Source organism: Ambystoma mexicanum, chromosome 2p (assembly GCF_040938575.1).
Source record: "Ambystoma mexicanum isolate Mex_15411 chromosome 2p, UKY_AmexF1_1, whole genome shotgun sequence".
NCBI classification, from domain to species: domain Eukaryota; kingdom Metazoa; phylum Chordata; class Amphibia; order Caudata; family Ambystomatidae; genus Ambystoma; species Ambystoma mexicanum.
This window is the reverse complement of record NC_090923.1, coordinates 334,700,332-334,722,260: the sequence shown is the minus strand read 5'-3', so window position 1 is coordinate 334,722,260 and position 21,929 is coordinate 334,700,332. Positions and strand designations below refer to the sequence as shown.

The 21,929-nt window shown below is 45.9% G+C and overlaps 1 protein-coding gene across 3 annotated transcripts in view; it reads left to right on the top strand.

Moving 5' to 3' along the window:
• The window catches only part of TASOR (transcription activation suppressor), a 1,979,545-nt gene that overhangs the window by 1,267,828 nt on the left and 689,788 nt on the right, over window positions 1-21,929 (top strand). For 2 of the 3 annotated variants that reach the window (XM_069643664.1, XM_069643666.1), the window contains exon 17: window positions 17,972-18,031. The exons of the other annotated variant lie outside the window; for it this stretch is intronic. In XM_069643664.1, the coding sequence (XP_069499765.1) occupies window positions 17,972-18,031 (60 nt within the window). The remainder of the gene's footprint in view (window positions 1-17,971; window positions 18,032-21,929) is intronic. 3 annotated transcript variants of the gene reach the window in all.

Here is a 21,929-nt window from a genome sequence, read left to right as displayed (position 1 = left end):
CCCGGTTTGGTTATCAGCAAAGGAGGGTCTCATGTACCACAGACATCTCCTGCAACACAAGCTGGCTATTGTTTGCAGTCTTATAATTCCTTCTGCAGAGGTTTCACAGGCCTTGGTCGGAAAGTCCTGGTCGCTTCTCTCCTCGTCACCCTCTCGGTTAGCACCGTTCTTCTCCTCCTCTTGAACTGCCGTGCTGCTCTCATGTCGTGCTGTCTGCCTTGCTCGTCCTGTGTTCTCTTGCTCTTCCTTTTATCCCTATGGGGAAGGGGAAAAGGCTGTCAGGTGTGTGTGTGTGAGATTTTTGTCAATTGCCTGACGTTGCCTGATCCTTGCATTGGGACATGTCAGGTAAACGCCTCTGGTGTTAGTCTGTTGTCCTTTGTGTCGGAAAGGGAGGGGGCAGTGTTTTGGAGTATCCTACGTGGTGGGATGGGGAAACAGTGTTGGAAGAAGGGGGATACCACATCTGACCCGTCTGTGTCCTACTCCCACTCCCCAGGGACCCCCCCCCCCATCCAGGTGTTCCTCCCTCACTGGTCCAACCCCAGGAACTGGATCAATAGCTATGGCCATGTCCTGGGTCCTGGCCACCTGGATGACAGATCCCCGGGGACCATCTATGGAGACACCTTCCGGTTTCTCACAGTTGATCTTCAAGTTTTGGTTTACAAAGTTGAAAACCTAATTGCTGCAGGGAGCGGGTGCGATAATGGACCCACATGGTGAGTGATGCTCATCCCAATCCCCCCCGCCTCTCTGCCACGCTGGAACCAGTCACTCAGTTGGCTCCCCCACCCCTCATCCAAAGCTAAAAATTCCTAATTAATGTAAAAGGCCTGAACTCACCCGTCTAGCGTAAATCCATCCTACGATGTCTAATGCAGCCGAACAGCTCAGTGACCATCATCTACCTTCACTATCATCCTTTCCAACTCGGCCCGCGTTTACAAGCAGGCCTGTAAGAAACTCACTTGATTCCATCAGACTTGCACAGCAGAGTCTTCCCGAAGCAATTCCTAGCTTCCAGCGCATCTAAAAGGGGGGGGCTCTGCGGTCCTTCTGTCGAGAGGAGTCACCTTTGAGGAACTAGAAACGCTATGCAGTCCAGAAGGGTGATGCATGGGTGTCAAAGGTACTCTATTCGGTCAACTTTATATCCTGATCTGTTTATGCCCCTAATGAGGGGTAGGAGGCCTTCTTCCTTGATTTGGAGACAAAGAATGTCTCCCCTTCCTTGAGGGACAGGTAGTAATGGGGGGGGGACTTCCACCGGGACCCAGACCCGCATGCCGATATATCACACCAACCCACAACAAAAGACTTTAAAATTGCCCTGGGATTACTCCACCTATTTAAGTCCTTGGGGGTGGTTGATACCTGGAGGGTGTTACATCCAGGGGTGAACGACTTCTTTCTTTTCTCACGTCCATCGCACTTCCTCCCGCATAGTCTTACTCTTAGCTAACCCTCAACTTGGTCATATCTCGATGATGTGGCCATAGAAAGGAGGTTACTATCGGACCATGCCCTGGTTCTCCCAACGGCTCCAATCCAGAACCCTATGCTTCCCCCACTCCCCCAACCACTCTCAAGGCCCGGTGGTGTCTATATGATCCCATCCTAAATGACATGGCACTCGTAGATGCCATTGCAAAAGCCATCCAACACTGTTTCCAGGAGAACCCCGTAGGTCTCACCTCAATGGCAACCACTCAGGAGACCTTGAAAGCGGTAATATGGGGGGAATTTATAGCCCCTGGGGCAGCCGACCGAAACCGCTGCTTGTAAACGCGGGCCGAGTTGGAAAGGATGATAGTGAAGGTAGATGATGGTCTCCTAAAGCTCATATATCTCTGCAGGGTGCCCGAAACAAACTGGAGGCACACTATGCAGAAGAAACAGCTCAGTTCCTTCTCAAAACGAAACAGGAATACTATGCCAAAGGCAATAAAGCCAACAAATTCCTGGTTAGGAAACTGGCAAAACGTAGAAATACAATAGTGGTATAACAGGACCCTCAGGGAACGATTCAATACGTGGAAGACTCCAAGCTACAGTTTGCATCTCATTTGATTGAAACTGTCAGCCACTCCCCATAGTTCAGCTGAACAGAGGCAATATATAGAGGAGGCCGCCCTTCCACATCTCACGGAAGCTGACGGGACGTCCTTGAACGGCCAATTGCAACTGAAGAAGTAGAGTTGGTAATCAAATCCTTGAAAGCTAGGGTCCCTGGGACTGACGGGTTCACTTTTAGGTTTTATAAACTCTTGCGGGCCCAGCTCTTAGCTCCCATCATTTGTATTTGTATTTATTGATTTATAAAGCGCTTAAACACCAAGGCATAATAGACATGTTTAACTCCTTTCGACAGACTGGCTGCATAACTCCCTCCATGCAGATTTCCTCAACCATCCTACTATTAAAGCCCAGTAAGACCCTCGAGATTGCGCATCTTATAGGTCGATTTCATTGCTTAATATTGGTGCAAACATCTACTCCAATGTCCTGGCCAACCGTTTGGCCGGAGTCCTCCCCAGCATAATATACGCAGACCAAACCAGTTTCATACTAGGCAGAACAACCGGGGGCACTACCTGTCATGACTTAAAATTGGTACTGATCTAAAAATGTATTGCATAGTGTGTTAAAACATGCTTACATTTCACTGTTGGAGTAGTGCTCCTTGTTTGCAACCGACTTAAATAAAGTTGATTAAAGAAAAAAGATGGATTTCCCTTATCTGCTAAGCTAATGATTTATCCAAGTAGGAGAGCCAATGGAAGGTTAAAGCAGCGCACCTAATTTTTAAAGACCATACATCAGATCTCCATGGAGTGGTCCAGGACCAGGATTTGGGAAGGAGCAGTGGTGTTCCTGCAACAAACTGCAGTGTTGCAAGTGGGCCTAGCAACTGTTTCATATCTTAACCAAAATGGACTCTCATGGCTAGCAAGCTGAACTTTTGCCAGTTGGGCAATTCTAGTAGCTCACATGTTAATCAATTGGAATGCTGCTGAAGAGGGAATTATTCTGAGTGGTAGTAATCATTTTAAACAGTATTCTGTCAATCCCAGAGATTTGGAATTGCACCCCTTTTCTGAAAATCCTCCTTTTTCCATTGCAAGTCAAAATTAATCTTCAATACCATATTTCAATTCCTGTGAATAAGTATCCCCGGATCATAAGGTGGATGCATACATGTTTGTCCTAGAGTGACTTTGAAAGGGTTTAATGGTTCACTGTAACTCAGAGGTAAGAGTTCTGTTTTGTGCCAATTGATTTTATACCCAGAATATTCCCCCAAATCCTCTGCCAATTCTAGTATTTTGGAAATGCTAAGTGCAGCGTCTTTGAGTGTAAATAAAATATCTGCATAGAAGAGAAATGTACTTGTATGGCTTTTGGGGAGGATCCTGTTCTCTAGCAGATGGTCCCATACTTGCACTGAATTGGAGTTGTTTGAACATAGGAAGAAAAGAAAATTATTGGGAAAACCAAATGTCATGGAGTAGTAGTCTGGAAACAAGGCCATTGCCCTCGAACGAATGGCTTTTTTTTTGTTTTGTTGTTGTCTTTTTTGTTTTAAGCATTGATCCAAACGAATGCCAGAAAGCATCCTGTTTTCACAGTACAGTGGTTTATGAATATTTTGTCAAAATGTTCTGAGCACAACAGACATTTGATAAAGGCAACTTAGTCTGTGTGGATTATCTGACCAGGGGTAAACATTTCAAGTTTAAGGCTACTAGCCCAGCAACGTCACGTACCTCCTAAATTCTCCATATGCACACCATTTCATGTTTGCCAAGAGTCAATTACATCTCGCCAATGGCTAGTGGCGAGTCCAGACTTTGAATCCTGATCTGGAGATTGCACCTTTTGCACTATCTTGGGTAAAATCTTAGTGTGGATTTTGAGGTCTGTATTGAGAAAGGAACTGGATTGGTAGCTTCCAAACATCATGAGGCCCTTCGCTTGTTTAAAGATCAAAGAGTGACGGACCTGCCTCATAAAAGCTAGGAGGGAGCCTGATGCTAGGATTGCATTATACGTTGTGACCATTTATGTGATCTATAACTCTGCCTTATTATAGAATTCCGCTAGAAACCCATCTAGGCCAGACACTGTTAATCCACAGAGATGCTATAATGTGTCTCACTTCTGACTCAGCAATCGGGGATAAAAGGTCACATGCCATGCCCTGTCCAGTGATCTGGTAGAAGCAACTAAAACCTGGAAATAACCAGCGCAGTCGAATTGTGACTTCGCTGATTCTGAAGCATATAACTGGCCATGAAAAGAGGTTAATTTGTCATTAATTGACTTAAGGTAGCTGTAATCTCATCTATAGGGATATGAACTACTGGTACATGTCGTGAAGTTGGTCTCTGTTTGGTCAGAGAGGCTGTATGCTGCTAGCTTTGTTACCCTGGTGATATGATAGAAACCACACCATGCCTTTTTGCCTGTCCGTAGAGCATTCTCTGTGTAAAAAATAGTCATGTTTTTAGTATTGTTGAGTTTTAGTACAATATCAGAGGGTAGGTTTCCTCTAACATTCCCTTTCAGGGTAATTGTTGGAGCTTTCAAGCACTGACAGGCATGGTTGGTCTTTCTACTTCTGATAAGCGTCCTTTTTTTTTGCGCAGGGTTCGAACATGCTGGGAACTATTTTGCTCATGGATATAGCCCATGCGAGCCTGGCAAGCTTGACGCCCACAACTACCAGGAGCTACTTTTGGACCCCAAACTAACTGGTGCCATACAAATGTCACATTAAATGTGTGTTTGGGAATGTGTATTGTAAAGCTATAGGACAGACTCAGAAGAAATTTAGCATAATAATGGACTACATTTCATAGTGTGCATCTCATGTGCAAGTAAGATTTGTAACGCTCTGTGTTAGCTCTTCTTTCTGTAGCAAAGACACAGCAAGTAAGGTGGCATCACAGAAAAAGAGGTGGAGTCAGATACAAACATACTATGGAAGTAAAGAGGCAGCAACTGGGATTGATGCAGTGAAAGAGTTCTAGATGTAGTGGCATAGATATGTAATGTCTAAATGACAGGTAACAACCCGACTGAAGGGCTGACATGGAAGAAAAGTGAAGAGTACATTGCAGGGAAAGAAATGTAAACAACCATGAAGAGTGAGAGGAATGAAGTTTCACTCATTTAATATTCATGTTCTTCTCATTTACTTTGAGCAATTCGTTAAGCATACACCATCCTAAGAAATCATTCATGAGACTTCACTTTAGTAACTCCTGGTCAGGAAAAATACTGACACCCTGAAACTACTTCCAGGTCCTGGCCCATGAATTCCAACAGTCCACAGACTACAACTTTTGAGGCTCCCTATTGCACCACAAACAAGATCTTGTCATTCCCATTAACTAGAAAATACTCTTGCCAGGTAAAAGCATTACTGTTGGCAAATTATTCGAAAGGGCTCCTGCTAGAATGGAATTCTGGAGCTCAGACCCTGTGCTGTACAATGTGAAGCTATCAGAACATAATCCTATAAAAGGTTTTGTTTATAAAAGTGAAAAAACTATATATTCTCTGGCAGTTGGGCTTTAGAACCTCCAATTATCAGGCAATCCCACCAGCTCCATCAACCTGTGCTAGGATTCATCCATTCATGTATTTAGAACCTCATTCCAGTTTCCCCCTATTGCAAAGTGGCCTGAAAACGGTAGACTGGTCCTGCCCAACCTCTGGAAAAATTGACTAGGTGATTGGGGCAATAGACTGGAATGAAAGTTATGTGTCTGTTTATACTATCAATAGCCTTTCCCAAATCTACAAAGGCCAGGTATATTTTACAGTTTGTTGCTTGAGCTTTATCTTTCAGCAAGGACAACACAAATATCAGGGGAGTTGTCCCCAGCCCTTTTACCAAACTTGCTTAGAAGATATCTTGCTGGTCCTCCTCTTGCACCCAGTTGTTAAACCTCCTCAATAGGAGCGGGAATAAATTTTCCCCATAACATCTAAGAGGGCGATACTTATTTGGATCTTCCCTATCGCCACTCTATATCTTGGTATCACATTTGCAGTTTTCCATGATAGAGTAATCCATATGTTTTCCAGTATCATACTCATCAGTGTGGCCCTTTGTTCAGGGTTCCTTTTTAAATTCATGTTCATAATGCCTTCGGGCCCTGGTGCTCGTGAGACATTAGCGCTTTTCATCAGTGCAATTAAGTCTTCCTTGTCATTAGGCACAATCCAGGCATGATGTTTCTTAAGTACATTTTGTTATTTTCAGTCTGTGGCAGAGTATAGGTTGCCCCAGCCCCATGTGTCTCCTCACACTTCTGCTCCTTCCAACTCTTGGCCCCCCTACACTGGAACTCCATCCGCTCCACCCCTACCTACTCATCCTTCTGCCACTCCCTGAAAGCCCATCTTCTTCACTCCCCCCCTGACTTCCCTTCCCTACCCTCCTACCCTTACCCCCGCTCCTGTCCCCCATCCACTCCCCTTCCCCTCTGACCTTAAATTGGTAACAAATACTACTTGGGGGCAATGAGGACACCAGATCACTCCCCTTTCCCCTCCCCCCTACCTCAAATCCTACACTGTAACTTCACCTACCCTCTCCTCTACCCTCCCCCATCATCTCCCCCCACCCTTGTAAATATTTCTACTTATTGTTCTAATGACCTGTTCATGTTTGTAAATATACTTCTCTCACTTTTGTACCTGTAATATTATAAAGCGCTTTAGCTTAAAGCGCTATATAAATTAAATAAACATAGCTTCTTGAAGTGATTTTTCCATTCCCCCTCGGATATCCCGTTTGTTTGTAATTCACTCTGTGGCTCGGCCACACCTTTTATAAGGCCCCAGATATATACAGCAGATCTTTTAGTTATTTCTCTCATCATGCTTTCTGCATCTTTTTGTGTCATAGAGGACTTGTACCATTTTAGCCAGTTTTTATATGCGTTTGTTAGGCCTCTCGCCTCTTTTTCCTTATTTGCGCAGTTGATTAGTTTCAGGCATCGTCTGGCCGCTCTCAGTGCTTGCATTTTTTCTTTTCTTTGTCAGTCGAAGGCATGCCGGTGCATGATAGCACTAGTTGTCCCAGCTTGTTTCTCAGTCATAAACGCATTTAAAGTTGGTGAGTAGTCTGGGATCTGAGACGTTTTCAAAAGTCAATTTTGCTCTCATTTGCGAGTACATGATTGTCACTTTTTCTATATCCCATTTTCTCATTTTTAAAACCCACATCTGCTTGATGATTCCACAGCATGCTTCAGCGTATGTGGAGGCCTTCTCATTTTATAAATCCATCTCAATTTGTGTTGATTATGGTCGCTTGCTTTTGTCGTTATAATTTGAAAAAAATCGAAGAAATTAGTCGGGTCTCTGAGGTAAATGCATTTTCAATCACCGATGACTGGGCCCCTCTCTTCCATGTCAGATTACAGTTTTTGTCTTTTTTTTCGAATTGGCCATTCGTTATGTGGAGGTCTCTGCTTTCCATGAGTTCCATCAACAGGCCCCTCTTTTCTTGAGGTGTGGCTTTGTTGGATTCGTCTTATTAAATTCCCTTGTTGTTTAATACCGGATAAGTTGACGTCTCCACACACAATTATCGGCGGTTGTCCCACCTATATGCTTCATCAATTAATCCTGCCATCTGATCCATCATCTGTGTAGTAGTTATAATCAATGTGTTCCAGTATTAGTTAATTATAGTTGGGTGTCTACAAGTCTCTTTTTTCTTTTTTTTTGTGGCCGTCTGTTGGACCTTACTTAGCAGTGTTGTTTGAAAACTTAGGACAACATTTTTTGTTTCAATAACTTCAAACGTACCACCGCTCCTGATCAAGGTCAGTAATCCCATACTGGGATGCCTCAGGGTATTTTTTATTGCAGGGTTCAGGTATGCAGAGAATCCATCCATTGTTGGTTTCGCAGGCAGCCAGATCTCCTGGAAACAGAGGAAGTCAAAATTACTCCACTCTATCTCTCCCTTGCAGAGTAAGTGGGAGAAGCCTCTTGTGTTCCAGGAGGCCAACATGAAACTTTCCTTTTTCACCGCTGCTTTAGTGAGCTAGTTCTCATTTCCCCCCCATCAGGGCTGCCGGTAGCCATGCCTGTGAGTCTTCCTCTATCCATTCGATCTTCCTTTTTTCTTGTATTTCACCCTTACTGATGTCCTGTCCCCTTTCCTCTATACTGTATGGGCGTCAAGACGGGAGACAGAACCTTTTTCACCAGAAAAAAACTTTCTTCCCCTTAAATCTAGAGGCGCGCTGGGGCGCAGCCCATTGAGCATACGCTGCCCTGACTCTGCCCTCTGCCGCCACACCTCAGTCCTCTTTTCCGCATCGACGGGAATGGGTCGAATTCACCAGCGCTCCTGGGTTTGGCTTCGGCCATGTAATTCCACGCGTGGATACTTCTTTGTCTTTTTTGTCTCATCTATCATTCAGGTACTCAGCCCTCAGGCGTCACGCTCCTCCCCGGCGCATGCCGACTTCTACAGGGTTCAGCAGGTGTCCATCCTGCAACGGGCTGTTCCCAAATTCAGACCCCCACGCCCTCTGCCTACGTTGCCTTGGCCCAGACCACGGTTGGCAATCGTGTTCAGCGTGTGACTCTTTGTCCTCGAAGGCGCTGAAGAACAGACTAGCCAGGTGGAGGGAGCTCCTTCAGAGGTCGCCTCCAGAGGATCTCAAGAACTTCGTGAAGCATCGAACCAGGCCCAATGTAGGGCCGATAATTTCCAGCGCACCCCGCAAGGGAGACTCCTTCCCAGGGACTCTCCTGCGTGGGAGGGACAGGCCAGGTCCTTCTACCGGCACGTGCACTGACGCTGCTGCAGCTACCGGCCTTCGGGTCGAGGGATCCTCGGATCATCCCGGGCGCATTGTTGAGGGACCGGAAGGTTCTTTTACTGGGTCGACACCTGAGGAGCTCTGCCCTTTTACCGGCACCATGGCCGAGGGGCTACACCCTACTACCGGCCATACGGCCGAGGGGGCTACGTCCTAATACCGGCAATGCGTCTGAGGGGGCACCTAAACGTAGCTCTACCGACCCCCGGGTCGAAGGTGTCGCACATACCGGGGCTAGGCCCGAGGAGCAGGGTAGGCCTCGTGATCCACACGCAAGAGTCTTGTACAAGGCCAGGCTCAGCGGGCCGACCACCACGTCGCAGGCACGTGGAAGGCAGCTCGACAAAATGGCTGCCGCGCCAGAAAGTGGCACCCGTCCAACGCCATTCCAGGAATTCCGCGAAGAATGAGTGTCAAGGTGGGACTGGCCTCAGCCTGGTACGTGGCCTACAGTCTACCCCTCATTTGCGCAGGGCAGCTTTCCTTTGCGTCCATATGGACAGGGTATGCAGTGGCTCCAGCAGCTCCCCGCCGCTACCCTGTCGGCACTGCCTGCCTCCTTTTTGGCCAGTGAGGAGGTGCTCTTCGAGAAGTTCCTCGGCCTCATGAGATCTCCTCAGATGGGGGTTATCAAAGACGCCATCAGTGAAGTCATCCCTGCCATGTTAGTGGCATCACGGACGCCTCCATCGGGCCCCCAAGCCCGATGGAGGCGTCCACAGCCAACTCTGCAACTTCCGCCACCTCCTCAGCCTCTGGCTGCGGTCCCTGTACCCCAGTCTCCAGCGCCATCTCCTCCTCCTCCACAGGATCCTCCAGATCGGCAGGATACGGTCGAGGAGGAGGATCCGGACATGCCATCCTCAGCCAGGGCCTTCCACAAACGTCTTGCTCCCCCAACCCGATGTCGAACAGCTGGCAGAGGGGGTTCTGGCTGAAGTCCTCACGCGACGCCCCTCTGCCAACACGGGGATTCCACTGTAAACCGATGTAGTCTCCCTGGCCAAGAAGGGATGGCCCAAGCCCCACTTGGTCCAGCTGGTAAATCGGCGCCTGGACGCCAAGTACAGGCAGATGGAGGGGGATACACTCTTGCACTCGACCCATCCTCAGCCACACTCCTTGGTGATCGCTGCGGCATGACAATACTCCAAGCCTCAGTCATCCTCAGCTGCCTCCTCTGCGGCGCTTCTAGGCAAGGAGGAGAAGATCTTGGAGCTGTACGGCAAGAAAATATACTCCAACGCATCCTTGCACCTCCGTCAAGCCAACGTAGATGCCATACTGGCTGCCACCAACCAAAGGAATGGTTGGAAATTGTGGACTTCCTCCTGGAACTCCCCACCCAGTGCCAATCACGCTTTAAGCCGGGGCTAGCTGATGCCAAGCTTGTGGCACATGACCTCATGGAATCCACAGTGGCTCATATCGGTACCTTAGGCCGTGCCATCTGCATTGCCATGGACATGACAAAAAGAAAAACAGCTCACAAACTGCAAAGTCTCTATCCATTCTTACAAAGACCACGCAAATCATACGTCCAATCTCAGCAGCGCTCGGAAAAGGGTCGTACATATGGAGGGTTCTGCGGCGTCCAGGAGCGCAGATCCAGACAGCCGGGCTGCTCGCTGTCTCAGAACCGGCGCAAACAACAAAAAAGGTGGGGGGTGGGGAGTAAGAGCTTTTTCCAGTCCCCCTCCTCAGCGTCAGCCTTCGAGGGAAAGCAGGCATGACACGCCCCATCGGGTCCACGTGTCTCCAGTGGGGGGCAGGTTTGCTCTCCATGCACATTTCTGGCACCAGAATTTCGCAGACCCCTGGATCCTCTCCGTAGTATCCACAGGGTACCGCCTTCCTATCCCAGCCTCTCCTCCCTCCTCCCCTCCACTCCCACAGGTTGGGACAGCAACTCTTTTGGCAGAGAACTGGTCGCTCATAGAGAGCCAGCCAGTGGAGGAAGTTCCAGCCTCCCAGCGAGGCTTTGGCATTTACTCCAGGATTTTCGCCATTCAGAAGAACCAGCAGGCAGGCCTGAGAGTTGTGCTGGACCTTTCGTCACTCAACCTCTCCCTACCGCTGCAAAAATTCAAGATGGTTACTCCAGCTTTTATAGCGGAGACATTGGACAAGGGAGACTGGATGTGCTCCCTGGACCTGAAGGACGCATACCTACACGTCCCAATTTGGCAGCCCCATCGTTCTTTCCTACGGTTCAGGATCATGGGCTACCATTTTCAATACAAAGTCCTTCCGTTTGGCCTCAACTCGGCCCCCAGGGTCTTTACCAGACTCATGTATGCCGTGGTGGCCCTCCTCAGAGCGCAGGGCCTCCACATCTACCCATACCTCGATGACTGGCTTGTCAGTGCTACATCTCCGGAAGTGGTTTGCCACTCTTCCCATGCCCTTATGAACACACTGCACAATCTGGGCTTCTCGCTCAACCTCAAGTCACAGCTGCAGCCTACACAGATTCTGACATTCCTTGGACTCATTTGGGACACATGCTCCGAGAGGGTCTTCCTGTCGGAGGATAAAATTTCGGCCATCAAGAGGGCTACCGACCACTTCCTCAGCAGAGAGGTGACCTCGGCATGTAGGTACCAACATCTCCTGGGTCAACTGGCAGCAGTCCTATTAGGCATGCCGCACACAAGACTAAGGATGAGAAGGATTCAGCAGCACTTTGCAGCCTCATGGAATCAGGAGCGGGGCTCACATCCAAGATCATCAACGTTCCTCCATCTCCCCACCAGGACCTAACATGGTGGTTCATGGACTGCATCCTATGGACTGGAAAGCCCTTTCGGCCACCCTCACTGCAGGCCACCTTCACCAGACTCCTTGCTCGAGGGCTGGGGAGCCACCCTGGACGATCTCTCGGTCCGCGGCACCTGGACTCGACAGGAGCAGGAATACCACATCAATTGGTTAGAGCTGAACGCCATCCTGCTAGCGCTCAGAGCATTCCTACCACTTCTCAAGGACAAGGTTGTCCTCATCCAGACAGGACAACTCGACCAGCATGTACTACGTCAACGAGCAGGAAGGCACCAGATCCCCTCCTCTGTGCAGACTGGCGATCAGCATGTGGGAATGGGACCTGGAAAGCGACATTTACCTCTCGGCAGTCCACCTCCCGGGGGAATCTAACCTGGAAGCGGACAGGCTCAGCAGGCTGGAAGCAGACAATTACGAGTGGCAGCTAAACAACCTCGTTATTCAAGAGATCTTCAACAGGTGGGGTCACCCCCAGGTGGATCTCTTTGCCACCTGGCACAACAAGAGGTGTCCCCAGTTCGCATCCTGGCAAGGTCAGGGCCCAGGCTCTCTGGGCGACGCATTTCACCTCCAGTGGACCGGCATGAAAGCCTACGCCTTTCCGCCCACTCTTCTGATCCACAGGGTAATTTACAAGATCAAGGAGTCTCGCCGACGACTCCTCATTCTGATAGCTCCATGGTGGCCGGCCAGGCCATGGTTTACGGAGCTACTCACCCTCTCAGAGGTGCCCCTGATAAACCTTCCGACTGGCCCTGCACATCTTCTGGTGCAGCAGGGGGGCAGAATCATCCACCCTGCTCCAGGGAAACTAGCCCTCACAGCGTGGTACCTGAGCAGGTAACGCTTCAGCACCTTAGCCTCTCACAGGCCAATCTGGAGATCATACAAGGCGCCAGGAGGAAAGCCAGCAGGGCCCAGTACAAAAGCAAATGGACCAGATTCTGCCACTGGGCAGACTGCAGGGAATTGACCCGTTGGCTTGCACTTTGGACGACATGCTCTCCTTTTCAGCGCACCTTGCTTATTCAGGCGTACAGGTGGACACCTGCCGCACATACCTTGCAGCCATTGGGGCATTTTTTCCTCCTCCAACCCTATCGTCGAGAAACATCTGACTGGTCTCGCTAGGCTCTACCCGCCTGTCAAGAGACTGCACCCTGTGTGGGACCTTAACATAGTCTTGGGCACACTGGCACACAAACCATTCGAGCCAATGGCATCCGTGGACAATCAGGTTGGTCACCATCAAGACGGCCTTACTAGTCAGCCATACCTCGGCTCGTAGAGTCAGCGAGATCCAGGCGATAGTCGCCTCTGAGCCATATACCAGCTTTCACAAGGATATGGTAGTCATGCGGACGCACCCGGCATTTCTCCCCAAGGTTCCATCTGCTTTCCACCTGAACGAGGAAATAGTCCTTCCTATGTTTTTTCCCGATCCTAAGGACGAAGCACAAAGAGTGCTGCACTGCCTGGATGTCAGGCGTGCTTTGAAATTCTACTTGCACAGGAACAAGGGCTTCCGCAAATCGGACGCTTTGTTTGTCACTTTTGGAGGCTCAAGACCAGGGTATCAGGCCTGTAAGGCTTCCACATCCCGCTGGATTGTCTCGCCCATCAAAGAAGCGTATGAGGACCAGCACAAGCAGGTTCCGGCCAACATGCATGCCCACACAGTCAGGGCCAAGGGCACGGCCATCGCATTCCAGCACCATATCCCTTGGAAAGTCATACGCAGGGTGGCCACTTGGGCCTCTCCCTCTGCTTTCTGCAAGCATTACTGTCTGGATGCCGGCTCTAGATCTGATTCGGCTTTGGGACAGGCGGTTTTCAGAAACCTATTTGCTTAAGAAGGGTCTCCTCTCCACCTTGGGGCTACAATCAGTTGTAATCGCTCATACAGTATGGAGGAAAGGGGACGGGATGTAAGAGTAATTAGAAGTTACTCACCGTAGTGACTAACGTACCCTTAGTCCATAGTCCCCTTTCCTTCATACGTCCCACCATCCTCCCCCCTAATAATACTGGTGTCATTATGCAATGTTAAGTCTATTGTTGACGTGTCAATGGGGCCTGAGGTGTGGCACCGGAGGGCGGAGTCAGGGCAGCGCACGCTCCCTGGGCCGCGCCCCCAAGCGCCTCTAAATTTAAAGGGGAAGAAGGTTATTTCTGGTGAAAAAGGTTCCATCTCCCGTCCCTTGGAAGGGACACCATACAGTATGGAGGAAAGGGGACTATGGACTAAGAGTACGTTAGTCACTACGGTGAGTAACTTATAATTTTTATTGCTTATCGTAAGGGTCAGGTTTATCATTGGGTGGATATCAATTTGCTGGCCCTTAGTACTGTTCCACTTACTGTTTCTTGGTTTGTTGTTTTTACCGTCTTCTCCTTTCCCTAAGTATATCAGGAGTTGAGGTATGAACTGTCCTTGTATATGTTTCACCAAATGGTTTGGCGTGTCAGTCTCATAACCTTTTCCTATAGTTGATCTCGTCCATTTCCTTGTTTCAGCCAATGTGTGTCATTTCTTTCCTTTTTCTTGTTTCTCCATTTGCCTGGGCCGTTGTCTTGAGCTCTTTTAGGTACTAAAATTAGTTGTTCCACAGAGTCCCACACCCCCGTCCTTGTTGCAATTATCCCCCTTTCTTTTTCCATATTTTTTGCTTTTGATATTGCTAACTCCCTTTTTTCTGTCAATGTCAAGAATGGTTTTGTAGCTTTGCATTTATTAGTTATCGACTTTACAGTCGAATTTACAGGGTCTGAGCCTGATGCTAGTCGTACCGCTGGGAGGCCCGCTAGGTGGTCTTCAGATGTATTCTCATCCTCTTGCAGTGTATACGTGGACAGGTTTAGCAAGATGTTCTCCTCTAAATCCTCAGCATTATAGTTTTTGCTAGGCCCTTCTGGGGGGATCGCAGACGGTAAGTTGTAAATTCTGTTTTTTTCCTTAAGTTGACCGGGAAGTTTTTTTTTCTCCCCATCATCAGAGTCAGTTTTTTACGAAACTCCTTGAGGTATTTGATTTGCTTCCTGTTTTTTCCCTGCACTGTTTCTGTGTGCCGCTTGGTGCTGATTTCTTTTTTAGTTTCCCCCCAAACAAGGGATAGGATTTTAGCTACTGCTTGGTGAGTGGGGCCGGGGTAAAAACCGACCAGGTTGCTCACGTGCTTCTATGCCCAATGATCCTTCCAAGATCACGTGATCTGTGAGCACCATCGGAGGAGTCATGTCACTTTCTTCTTTCCTCCCTTCGGACGTTCGTAATTTGTTTTTTTATAGGCGTCTGTTGGATCCCTCCCAAAATAGTCTTTGTTGTATGTGTTGTCTGAAGTGGTGTTAATGAGCTGGGGGGTGAGGGGCCTAAGGGGGGCGGTGTAAGGGGGGCCTTCCACCTCAATTTCACTGTTGCTGGCTGTCTCACCAAAAGTTTCAGAGTATTTACCATGAACCGGCTAGGGTGTAGACTAGGCTTTAGGTTTCAACTTGACTCTTGGTTATTACGCTCCGTAAAGGAAATCACTGCAACCGGTCTGCAATATGTCATTGGCGTGGTGATCGATGGTAGTCGTGCCATTGTTGTTACTGGTACTTTGTCCTTGTTTTTATAACCCAAGGCCCCACCTAGGTCTAATTGATCTTGTTGGGGACATTGATCTTGTTAGGCCGTTTGGTCTGCCGTTTCCTTACTAAACTTGGTTTGTTATCTTGAAGGTGAGTTGTTTTGCCCCAGCACTTCACATAAATCTGTTCCTCCGGTATCATTACATAGGCTTTCACAATTTACTTTGCTTGTCTTTTCGTTCTTTGTTTTTATCTCGTGTTTCTTTCACATCTGATGTCCCTTACACTTCCACGCTATTTAAAGCTATTCTTACCGTATTCCCTTTAGCTGTAATAACCATATCAGTTCCTGTCCGTTCTTTCGTGTCTTTTTCAAATTGGTTCCTGCTCGTAGTCACATCTGGACCCCCCCTCACCCCAGCCCCTCCAGTTTGTCTCTCAGTTGTTTTAAATGGCTGCTCGAACAATTGGTCCACCACCTGACTAAATACCTCATTAGACTAGTGATGTTCAGACACTGTATCTGCCCTTATGCTGTTAATGTTAATAATTTACCCCTCACCTGTTGAGGTGATCGAACTTGCAGCCAAAATGTTAAGGCTATCAGGGGGGCGGGGGGAGCCAGGCGGGGCTCACAGTTGAGAAGATAGTAAAGTTACGCGCTGTGCAAGGGGGAGATGAATAGGGTAGTCTAAAGCGGGGGAGTCTGGGATGGCTGAGGGAGTGGAGAGGTAAATGACTGTGGCCCCTTACACGTTGTCCAGAGGGTTAGAATGTTCCCGCCGTGCTCGTCTCTCTCCATGATCAACGAGCGAGCGCTCCTCCGGCTTCTCGTGCTTGACGGCTGTTCCTCTGTACATTCGATTCCGCGCTCATGCTTTGTCTTCCTGGATTCTTTTTTACTTTTCACAGCCATATCTCAATAGTCAGTCGTCGCTGTATGCTGTACCAGGAGTATGTACTGGACTTATATGGTAGGCGCCCACCGCCCTCCCAGTTGGCCAACTGGAGAGCGATTGGACTCTACTGCTGGACTCCACGCTTATGTAGGCTTGATAAAGGAATCCTTAAAGCGACAGCAGGATTCACAAGCAAGAAAATACACAGAGCACGTCCTACACACTGCTCTTTTCAGAGCGACTGGACTCTACTGCCGGACTCCACGTCGGCGCTCCGTGGCTGTGTGGGCTTCATAAAGGAATCCTTAATGCAACAGCAGCAGCAGGATTCACAATCAAGAAAATACACTTTCTATGTGGCTCCATTATATCAGTTGTTGTTTATTCTTTTGTTGTATGTTAATAGAACATATATTATATATATATTTTTTAATAGACATTGTTTGGATTATACTGATCATAATTGTTTGAGTAGAAACTTAAGCAATTATCAGTGTGCTTTGCGTTGACTTCTATCTAAATGAAACCTGTCAGAGGGTAGCGTGCAATTCCAATATTTTCATTCTGTTCAGTTTTATGCAATGCTGAGTTAGGCTTAACCTTACCAGACCTTAAAATGACATGGAATTTAAAGGACAGCTGTTATAAAAATCAAGGAGCCTATTCCTATAGAACAATTACTGAGAAGCTAGGGTTTTGCTATTAGGATCCCATAAGAAGGTGTCTCTGTCTGCTAGAATCTGTGGGTAATCTAAATTAAGCTTTTCTTTTTGTACCTATTTATACATAGATTTGAAGCAAAGAATTCAGACAACAAGGCAAAAATATAAACCTGTTTCCACCATAACGAATTTAAGAAAAACTCTTGCTAATGCTATTTGTTTTAGAATATTTATACCTACTACTGTGGTACTTTTTACATATCCATTAAGTCACACAATTCTATTACTGTTAATAAACATTAAAATACTTTCTAAAGCACTGATTAACACATCAAAATTCTTCTTTGCAAAATAAAATAGAACTTGAATGCCGATCATTTTTAGAATAAACTAACAGCCACCTTATGACCTTAATGCAGAAAATAGGTTATAGTTATGTCAACAATGAATCATACACATGTTCTATAAATGTAGTAAAAATAAATTAAATTTCGCACACCATTAGTGGAATAAACCACCACATGTTTTCATTGATTTATGCCGAGTGCCGAGGCTATTTGTACAAATTATGGGAATACTATAAAAAAAAGATCCAATGCACCTCTGCCCCCCTCTTCCCGCTGTGTTTGGTCCATAGAACAGAGCTCCCAATCCATTATTTTAGTAGTCTAGACCATGCAATGGTCCTCTTATTGTACATTATATTTGAAAATGAAGACTTTGGTTAGTTTTCCTATGGCGGTCTCAGAATTACCTGATTCTTGTGATATCCTCACACGTATTACAAGTTTGAAGAGGAAATGGGCTACCATTTATGACATTACAAAACAAAATCTGTCTAGATTTGGAAAAGATGGGAAGAATATCTAAAGCTTTACAGCATTTATGAATTCCATTAGCAAATGCATAATTTGAGTCTTGTTCCTCGCATGTGTACTAGAAATCTACCATTTATTTAGGCTCCTATTTTCTGGTACATTTATCCCTTGAATTGATACGTGAGTGGAAATTGTGGTCTGGCACTTCACTTTCTAGATCAGGAAGGAGTATCCTTTTCAACAATCAAAAGTTAAATATAAGATGTAGTAGAGCTTTTATTAAATTGTCAGTTGGAATTCTGTAATCTTAATGGCTCGGTCTACGTAAAGTACAGTATTTGGATCAAGATCCACAATTGCTAACTGATACTCTCCCTCAGGAGGGGATGGAGGTGCTCCAGAGGATCATTTTGGAAACCTTAGAGGTGACGAAGCAGCAGGTGAGGAGGTGTTTTTTTCATTTGTTCCTGAAGTTGAGACAACTTCCACAAGAGGAGTTTGCTTCTGCTATATATTAAGCAGGGATTTCTGAACCTGTCGGATATTACATTTGTAACAAACTAAATTCCCTCACTTGACACAATTTTCAATATGATTTATGAAGGCCCGAATCGCTATTTAAAGTCTAATTACTTTAATAATATAATTGGTTTAGTTCAGTCGCTGTCTCCAAAGTACGATGCAATGTGTACATTGGATGATATAGTTTGCTGTGTATTTGTTTTTTATTAAAATAGATGAACAGTTATACAAAGAAAAAGCATTATCTGTTTAGACCTGCCTTCGTGGGAAGCAGTCTTAAAAAGATAGTCTTAAAAAGATTGCAGAAAGTTCAAATTTAGGTTTTTTGTATGACATTTATGTACTTGGAAAACCTTTACTCGTCCAGTTATGTTTTTCATGATTTGGTGACCGCGAGCAATTCTTCAAGAAATATTGTTTCGATGTCCCAGGTTTTCCCTCATGTCAATGGTTAATGCAAGCGTCTGAAAGTAAAACAACATATGTTCTCTACAGGCAAAGTTCCACAGGGTAATGGAATTTCCTCTTGGATAAACTCAGCAGTCTTAAAACAATTTTGGAGTGTTCATCTAAATTATAGAAGAATAAGAATTAGTTGGATTGTTTCTTTTAAACTGGAAATGATTGCTTTTAAATGTATGGATACATTTTTTTCCCCAGGCAAGCATTTCTTGGATAATTGACATAAAATGAGATATATTGTTGGGTTATTTATGGTGTAAAGCACTGCAAAACATTTTGTAAAGCTATTCCAATTCTCATCTTGGGATTCTTAGCTATTAAGTGCACTTTAAAATCATCTACTTTTCACCTTGTTTAACCTCTTGAAGACCTAATTTCTAGCCAATCTTTTTAGTATATTTGTATCTTTGCATATTAAGTCCTCACTTGCTTCTTGCGTTGCCATGCATGTTTGTGTTTTCAAATAAAAGAAATGTAATGCTTTATTTAACATGTTGGTGTGCTTTAAATGGTTTATGGTGGTAATTTTTCAGAAATGGCGATTACATTTGGAAACAACAGATTTCATATTTTGCCTTGTAAACCTAATTCATGACGTAAAGGGCTTCTTTTCCTTCACTATTTGCAAAACCACACTAGTTGGCTTGCCGTTAATTGAATGCGAGCAGTCCAAGTGTGGTTTCAGGGCTCCAGAATGAGTCTGAGAGGAGTATTTTTGTCATAACATATACTTTTTGGCCACTGTTTACTTTGAATTAAAAGGTATTTTGTATCTGAATGGTCGTCTTCATACCAGATCACACTCCTTTTGTGGCATGAACTTCTCATGTCATTGGTCTGCACGAATCACAGCAGTACATTCATTCACATGGGGCAGACACCTACTTAATGTTCTCCGATTGTTTTTGTTTGGAGTGTTTACCGAATGTTGGGTAGTAAAACAGATTTATCTGGATGGCTGGTGTGGAGGAAATGAATGTATCCTTTCCTACTGGACTGAGCCCTACAGATAAGGGGTGTATTGGCCCTTTTACTCCCAAAAATAAATGGGGAGTAAAAATATTCCCAAAATAAAATAGGAAACCGACACGGTCCTGCTTTCACCCACACAGCTCCATGAATATTTTTGAACCAGTAGTGCACGTAGTACTGCATGAAGAAACTACTATTGCTGCCTGATTGGAAGAAGTAAACATGTATCTTTTAATGTATGACTTTGTGCAAAGGAATAATTATTACAAACACATGTCTGTTTTACAGTTAGAACAGGTTTACTTGCTTGTAAAATGCTCCCATTGGGAATTGGACTTACATGTTTACTCCCAACTCTAAAAAATAGGGAGTAAAATACTCCCACTTCAAAATCTTCAAAATCTTATCTGGAGCCCTGACTGGACCCTAGTCCATGGGAAAAGATTGAGTGGATTTAAACTGCTTGACCCACAATTCGTTGAATTTGAGGTGTAAAAATGCATATCTTCTTCTGCACACTCTAACCCCATCAGCCACACACTCGCAATATAATTTTTGGGCAGTGCTCGAGATGGAAAAATTGACTGCTAAAAAACATGTATTGCTCCTTACAGCCTTTCAAGAGAATAGCAGTAATTGTATTCAGTCCTTCTAATCACCCTCGCCCCCTTCAAAAGCATGCTCCTTTCGTGATAATACCTGGATTCCTCTTTTTATTTTGCTCGGTGGACCAAAGCTTAATGGCAAATTTTTCCTTTAGTTGCATGCCAGTCTTGACGGGTTCTGTTTGAGTTTTACTTCCCTGCAGCTGACCATAACGCAGCTTGCCATGGTAGGCTTTTTTCACATTATAATGGATATGTTACTCCCACAGATGCCTCATCTCTGAAATATCCTCCAGACGACAATGGGTCAGGAAAACACTTCACAGCCACTATGTAGCCCTGCACCTGATTTAGCCACGGTCTTTTCTACTTCCTGCATAAGTGACGTGTGTGTGTGTGTGTGTATATATATATATATATATATTTTTTTTTTTTTTTTTCTGGATCTTGTGTATCTGCTTAGATTCACAAACCGTGCGTAGTCTGTCATCTTGTGGTTAGCTCGGATTATAACAGTTGAAAAATAAGGCATTGTCAGTGTACAGGTACACATGATCCCACAGATCTGTCAACATCCTCAGATTATTTATTCCAGTTTGTTTGTGGTCTTTTTCTGGCTTGATTGTGGGGTTTGTGTGCGAAGTGATTTTATTTTCATAATATTTTTTGTACTGTCCCTCAAGCATTGACGTCCTCAGTTTTTTTTCCTGGTTTGCAGCAACGTTTGGGTTGGAGAGAAGCTTTTCGACGCCATTGCGTGCTTGGCCGCCAACTTTGACACCAAAGTAGAGTTGGATGAAAAAACAGCTCGAGACGACCGCAACTCCACCAGATGTACATAAGGGAGGGTGGAAGGACATACATTAATGTTTTTGTGCACCCCTACAGCCCTATAGAATACCATTGCCCCTTTGCACTCTAACTTGGCCAGTGTCAATTGCCAAAGGCCAACATGGCCAATACGCTGGTGTACATCGAAATTTCCCTGGAGAGAGACACAGGGTGTGTAACAATTGTCTCCCAAGGGACCACGCCAAGGATTGCTACTGGGCGTGCCAACAATTACGAACCAAAAGCTCTTTGGGAGCACCGGCACAAACGCTGCACCTTATGTGTCATGCAGGCCAAATCAGAAACTGCAGAGTCTGATTTTCAAATGCTGGAACTCAACATCAGGGTTTCAGACGCAGTCGTGGGGCCCGACCCCTATCAGCTGAACAAAAAGGCACTTTTTTTGGTAAAAGCCTCATGGCAGATCCCCAGCTCCAACGGCTCCACCTCACGGCGAGTTATGTAGAAGTCGCTGGCGATCGAGAAGCCGAAAAAACACACAAAGGCCAACCTGGAAGTAGCCGAGAAAAGGGTGTTGAGCGTTCGCCCTCGATGAAAAAAACAAAGGATACACCACCTCTGCCATCAAGCGGGGTCACTGCAAACAAAGGAACAGATAAGAGCAGGCCACATCCCCCGTACAAAAATACACATTTAGGGAAGGCGAGCTTAAAACTTGAACCAGCTTCCACACCAACGGCGGATGGTTCAACACTGAAAGATAAAGCCTGCACATTAGCAACTTAAGTTAATATGTCTGACTCTGAGGAACAGTGGTAGGAGGGGCACAGTATGGCTGACGACCAAGACGTAGATGATGAAATGTTAGTTTCCCTCATGAGGCATAGCCCCACAGCCTCCGAACCAACGCCCAAAGTAGTAGTCAATTCAGGAATTAAGAAATACATTGTCAAAAATGGTATCTTTCATTGAAAGGCATGAGACA